The following is a 6,441-nucleotide window of genomic DNA, read 5'->3' as shown; positions in this document are numbered from 1 at the left end:
GCGGCGGTTGGCGACGGCGGCGCCTCAGACGCCTTGGCCGATCTGGTTGGTGCGTCCTTGCCGGGACGTTGGCAGGGTTTGAAGGCCGCTGGATAGGGAGGGTGGGGGGGTCAGCGCTCTGAAAGGGTCGTTGGAAAGGGTATAAAGACCCGAGGCCTAGGAAGCGGAGCAGAGGCTGTCCTTGTGGAGAGGGGGAACAGGGGGGGGGGGGGGGGTGTATGGTTTGGAGCGCGATGACGAATGGCACCCTCTGAGCTCTGGGGAAGGGGGTAAAAAAATGGTGCGCTTTTAAGATTTTAGAGAGGGTGCCATCGCTCCTCGGAAGACAGTATGACAGGACGCGAAAGGGGGTTGGGGCTGCTTCCAGCTCTGAAAGCATCCTAACGGTGGAACTCAGTGAGTTTTATCAGTCTTGCCAGCAGGTGCATCAAAGGCCCGGAGTGACATAGTCCGCATGGCACGTGCAAAAATGTGGCCGCACAGTGCTATTGAGAATGTTGTGATTTCGTCGTGACACGAAATCGAGGGGGCCACTACTTCGATTTAGTATGTACTCAGGATTAGATTACGTGATGACGTGTCAATTTGGAGGGATTACACATGAATTTTGTTGAATTTCTGGGGCTAAAACCACAATTTATAATTAGGTGAAGTTTAGTGATGATTTTTCAAACTTTGGTTAAGTATTACACTGACTGCATAGGGACTACACTTCCACCTGTACATAGGATTACGGCAGTGGTGGCTCCCTCGCACGATACGTATACTACGATGCCTCTGAAAATCTAGCAGTAGGACTTTTCTACCGTCCCCCCGTGCCGCCGGGCGGGCAGCTATGACCCCCCGGTGGCGTGCTGTCCCTTCGGGGGCGCTTCTCCCCTCCGCCCAGCCCCACCCCACCCCTCTTTCCCTCCCGCGCCCCGGTTCATCCAACCTCTAAATATTCCACCTGGCGTGCCGGGACGGCTCATCATGATAGATTTAGCAAATAATGCGCCCGGAATAAGTCCGGGGGCCCACCACGCCCCCGCCACGTGCCCCCGCGCCACGCGCCCGCCCTGCCCCAAGGACGTGCCCCGGCGGCGTCGCGACGCGCCACTGGGTTTGATTCCCTGACGAGTGAGTGACTCTAACCGCAATTTCCTCTCTCCCGCAGAGCCCCGGGCAGCTGCACCTGAACAAGGACGCCCTGCCGTCCAAGTACAGCAGCAGCAGCGGGAGCAGCAAGACGGCGCAGCAGCACCAGCAGCACCTGCTGTACCAGCAGCAGCAGCAGAGGAACAAGAACTCGTCGCTGTACGCTCCAGAGGTACGTCAATGGTCAAGTCTCTTGTGAGAAGAAAAAGATGAAGACAGTTTATACTGTCGAATTGTTAGATACACTTCAGCTTGCACACCCCGGGAATTACGTTCTTGATTCTTGCCGAACTTGAGAACATTGTACGTGTAGAATTACACTTGTTATTACAAGCTCAATTTTCTCAAAACAAGCACAATAAACAAGTATAATTTTCTTCAAACAAGTTCATCAAGAACCTTGAAAAATCAAGAACATGCGTCCCTAGGTGCTGGGTGCCCCAACTTGATCAGGCTTGATCTAAACATTCGATCGTGCAATCATGCTTTTGTGTTTTGCAGAACCACAAGCTCCCCGCCCTGAAGAGCGCAGGCTCTGTGAGCTCGACAGGCTCGCCATCCTCGCCAGGCCTCAACATCAACAACAACAACAACAGCGGTAGCCGCACCCCCAACAACAATAACAGCCACCACAATAACAACAACAACGTGACGGACAGCCCCGCCACCTCCAAACAGGACCCGTTCGGACGCTCACTCCCGCTCACTCCAGCCCGTGAGTGTCTCGAAGCTCGACAAGGTTCCTCGCGTTGCCGAGTGTGAACATACTCAATTTCACATTTTCTTGTATCTTGCAGAGGCCGTTAAGTACTACGGGTCCCGCCTGTCCGAGTACGAGCGCAAGGAGATCGAAAGCTACCCAGAGGTGTGGTACCTCGGGTACGAGGCGTCCAAGATCCATGGGGAGGAAGGCACGGCGCAGAACGGTGGTTTCGACGACGACAATGGCTCCTACAACAAGGTGCTGCACGACCACATCTCGTACCGGTACGAGATCCTCGAGGTCATTGGCAAGGGCTCCTTCGGCCAAGTGATCCGCGCCCTGGACCACAAGACAGGCAAACACATCGCGATCAAGATCATAAGGTGCGTCAGCTGAGCGTCAGCTGAGCGTCAGCAGCCTCGGTTTCTTTGGTCTCCGTATTATTCCTGCAATGCAATGGCCCGTTACTCTGTCTCCGTTACTTACTGGTTTCTTTATTTCTCCCTAGGAATAAGAAACGATTCCACCATCAAGCTCTCGTCGAGGTCAAAATCCTGGATCACTTAAGGAAAAAAGACCGTGACTCATCCCACAATGTCATCCATATGCTAGATCATTTTTACTTCAGGAACCACCTGTGCATCAGTTTCGAGCTCATGAAGTAAGTGCAATGCAAATATACCTATACAGGGTGGTCGCCGTGCCGCGACGGAGAAAGCGCGTATGCAGTCCGCATGCTTAGGTGCGAGTGAGTTTGCCTGTTGTCAGTGCTTACGGCTCCGTGCGAATAGGCAACCCGTCCGCGCGTCTGCATGTCGGCTAGTATATGCAGTTGCTCAGACGGGGCACAGCGACCACCCCGTAATACTTTTAAGCAAATTCAGACAAGAAAATGTGCTTAACTTTCTTTTTTTGTGTTTAGTCTGAACCTCTATGAACTGATCAAGAAAAACAACTACCAGGGATTCAGTCTGAGCCTCATCCGACGATTTGCACACTCTTTAGTGCAATGTCTGCGACTGCTGTACAGAGAAAACATAATTCATTGTGATCTCAAACCTGTAAGTGAACCCATTTTTTTTTCTACCGTTTCATTCATTATTATTTACTAAGCTGTCCATACAAACTTAGGTTCAGATTGGTACTTATCTTACATTGCTTACCAACAGGAAAATGTCCTTCTGAAGCAGAGGGGTAGTTCATCTATCAAAGTTATTGATTTTGGTAGTTCATGCTATTCACATCAGCGTGTCTATACATACATACAGTCACGATTTTATCGCTCTCCTGAAGTAATTCTTGGTCTTCCCTACGGTGCTCCAATTGACATGTGGAGTCTTGGTAAGCTAAACTAAGATCTAATTGTCATATACTTCTGTTATGGTGGTCTCAGTCAACTAAGTACTGTTTTTTCCCCCTCTTAATTTATTCAGGCTGCATTCTGGCGGAACTTTACACAGGCTATCCCTTATTTCCTGGTGAAAATGAAGTTGAACAGCTTGCATGCATTATGGAAGTTCTAGGAACTCCTCCTGACCACATAGTAGGCAATGCAACAAGGCGCAGACTCTTTTTTGGTATGTACATAAACAACTGCAACAACCAAAACAACAATTTTTTTCAGTACAGTGAATAATGATTTCCTGTTCCATTTTCAGATACTTATGGCAACCCTCGTTGTATCACAAACAGTAAGGGACGTAAACGTAAACCAGGATCTAAAGACCTTGCAATGGCCTTGAGGTGCAATGACAAGATGTTTGTTGACTTTGTATCTCAATGTTTACAGTAAGTAATGATTTAAACCATCTTAATAAGGGCAGGTTTCTTTATTTCTTACTCTTCAAAATAAAAATTTTCAGGTGGGATTCGAAGAAACGAATGACACCTGATGAAGCTCTTCGTCATGAGTGGCTAGTTTCAAGCTCTTCAATCGCCCCTACCAATGGATCTCACACCCAAACAGAATTGAGACGGTCCCCATCGGAAGCAGGTCTGGTGCCCCATCATTCACATCACTCACACCGTGGTGCAGGAAGTGGAAGCAGTGGCAGTGGTAGTGTCACTGGAAGTGGAAGCGGCAGTGGAACTGGTAGTGGCCAGGCATATTCCCTTTATCGACTATATCGAGGCAAAAAGTGTGTTTCAAAATTGGTGGATGCACAGACTGGTGAGTTAGGAGATGTCTCAAGTAGTCTCCTTGGAACTGCAAGAACAAGAGGCTCAACAACCACTACACGAGGGGGTGGTGAATGTTCAAGTCAAGCAGTTGACCCTAACTTGAACGACTCTGGCACTTTTCTCCCTCCTATTTTGTGAGGCTGGCCTATTGTCGCTTTTTCCACAGCGACAAAGTACACTGAAGGTTGAAATCTTATTCTAGTTTTGTGGTGATCCTCCACAATATGGTTCTTTGCACCCCCTAAAATTTTAGAAAGGTAAGGAAATCGCTAGGGTGGACAAGACCATTGAAAAGCGATCTTTTGATTGTTGCTTCCTTTAGCAAGAGCAGGCGTATTCTGTTCATATTAAAGGCAAGAGGAAATCGTAAAGTTATCTGTATGTGAGAAAACGTTCTCATGTAGAACTTTTTTCATTTCTGACTTCCTTTAAATTCTGTGTGATACCGTACTCTCAGTCACTGAAATTTTGCACTTACCCACTGTGTACTTGTCGTATTGTGGCCAAAATGCCAACCTCTGTGATGTTGCAAATAAGCAAATTCTGTAAGACACTCAGTGAAGTACATATGGTACTGCTTCTTTTTCATTTATGAACCAGTCATATATTCATCGTCATTGTATGAACTCAAGAGCACTGCATACCTCTTTGCACTTAATGTGTTTTATTGTGTTAGATGAGTTTGTTAAAATTGTTTGTTGTAGAGTATGGAGGATGAAAAGGGAACAGACTGTGTAATGTAACTACTGCTACTACCTACATTGTACATTATTATTAGATCCAAAATCCTGTTGTTTTTTTTTTTACCAGAGTGCAGAGGTTTTTAAGTCATTATTAATGGTTTTTGTGTGTTGAAAGATGTGCTAACTGGGATTGAGTGACGCCTGTGTGACGTGGCTGCTGTTACCTTAGTCACCTTACATTGCCTGGTTGCTGCTTTTGATTGAATAATATTACCCAATGATTTTTAACCAAGGATATGGTGATCTCAAGCAGTGCATTTCTGTTACCACATGGCAAAGACCAGAATCATTACTGGGTTAATGTCAATAGACGTTAGATAAGTCACTTGAATTGATTCATGTAAAATATGTGTTTTATAACTGTATTCTTCTAATGAAGAAGCAGACGTCTTTGAAAATAAATAAATATTGACCCAAGTTTATCTATTTGAAGATCAACAGACACAATGGTTACTTGATCTTAGACATCAATTTGCTATATTTTTTCTGTGTTGTAAATAGAATATTGATTCTTAAAAGCCACTGCTCAGTGCCTTAAATTAAAATCAACTGTAAGCATGGAAGTGTAATTTAATTTTATATTCAGTATGATTGGTGCACTATTCAACAGAATTTTGCAAGTATAGTCAACAAAAGTTAGTCATACTTTACTGTCTAATTTGAAGTGAGGCTCATCAAGAAAATACGTCAGCTGTTTCATGAGGAAGTTTTCTGTGTCTTTACCATACTGGATTTTAAAGTCGTTGAAGGGAAAGGATCTCACTCTTGTATTAATTCATAATAAGATCAGGCCAATATCTTGGGAAAGAGTAATTTCAATTTTTCTCTAAGAAAGCTGCAAGAACATGGAACTAATGCATTGCTCTGTGAAACAACGAATCTGTCGCCTGTGAGTTCTATTTTTATTATCCATGTAAGGTGTACCATCTTGTAATTTAATGTTTGTCTGACAAGTTTTCTCTACTCACAAAATCAGCTCTGTGTGTAGGTATTGATATTGTCTAATCAATGAATGAGTAATGCTGAGAAGAAGTGATAAAAAAACAACCAAAGTTCTAGAGATTAGGCGGGTCCTGAGGAAGTTGCAGAATGATGCTGTTCAATAGTTCAGTGTTGGATTGTAATTATAATGAATGGTTTGGTTTTAATTTTAAAACACCCCTCCTCCCAGTCATTTTTTTTTCCTTTACCTATCTATCTATCTACCTATCTATCTATTTATCTATCTCTGAGAGCGTTTTGATGTTTTCATGGCCTTTTATGTCAAAGATGAATACCATTTGATGAGACAGCTATGTTGTAGACTGATGATGTCCTTAAGATTATAGTCTTTATTAAGTAGTGTAGGTTGCCTGTTGTGTTTGATGCAGGTTTGTGTCATATGACACCTAGAAAAATCAGTTTTGAAATCTAATATAACTTTCGATAAAAGTTCCATGTTTTGCCTCTCAGATCCTAAATATATGTGACAGCTGGCGTTTGCTCTCTTTGTTAAATTTTGTAATCAACAATATATTGCTGCATACATAAATTCTAATCCTGGCATATTCTCGTAGATGTTGTTGTTGTTTTAAGTGTCTATCATTTTATTACTGTATTAATGACCAAATAAATTCTTACAGTCAGTGTAACATTATTGCTGCAATTTATTTATCCTCTTTAGAAGTTTATCTGAAT

At 44.1% G+C, this 6,441-nt stretch overlaps 1 protein-coding gene across 3 annotated transcripts in view; it reads left to right on the top strand.

The window, feature by feature from the left end:
• Nucleotides 1–6,395, top strand: part of LOC113210642 (dual specificity tyrosine-phosphorylation-regulated kinase 4) — a 91,049-nt gene extending 84,654 nt beyond the window's left edge. For all 3 annotated transcript variants that reach the window (XM_026428731.2, XM_026428730.2, XM_026428732.2), the window contains exons 2-10: nt 1,157–1,309; nt 1,639–1,852; nt 1,935–2,223; nt 2,349–2,501; nt 2,763–2,901; nt 3,010–3,181; nt 3,274–3,417; nt 3,499–3,628; nt 3,703–6,395. In XM_026428731.2, the coding sequence (XP_026284516.2) occupies nt 1,157–1,309; nt 1,639–1,852; nt 1,935–2,223; nt 2,349–2,501; nt 2,763–2,901; nt 3,010–3,181; nt 3,274–3,417; nt 3,499–3,628; nt 3,703–4,159 (1,851 nt within the window). In that variant the 3' untranslated portion in view covers nt 4,160–6,395. The remainder of the gene's footprint in view (nt 1–1,156; nt 1,310–1,638; nt 1,853–1,934; nt 2,224–2,348; nt 2,502–2,762; nt 2,902–3,009; nt 3,182–3,273; nt 3,418–3,498; nt 3,629–3,702) is intronic.
• The last annotated feature ends 46 nt before the right edge of the window (nt 6,396–6,441 follow it).

The sequence above is a fragment of the Frankliniella occidentalis genome, unplaced genomic scaffold (assembly GCF_000697945.3).
Source record: "Frankliniella occidentalis isolate FOCC.00 unplaced genomic scaffold, Focc_3.1 Scaffold386, whole genome shotgun sequence".
Classification (NCBI taxonomy): Eukaryota; Metazoa; Arthropoda; class Insecta; order Thysanoptera; family Thripidae; genus Frankliniella; species Frankliniella occidentalis.
The sequence above is the reverse complement of the archived record's forward strand: the minus strand, read 5'-3'. Positions and strand labels throughout refer to the sequence as shown.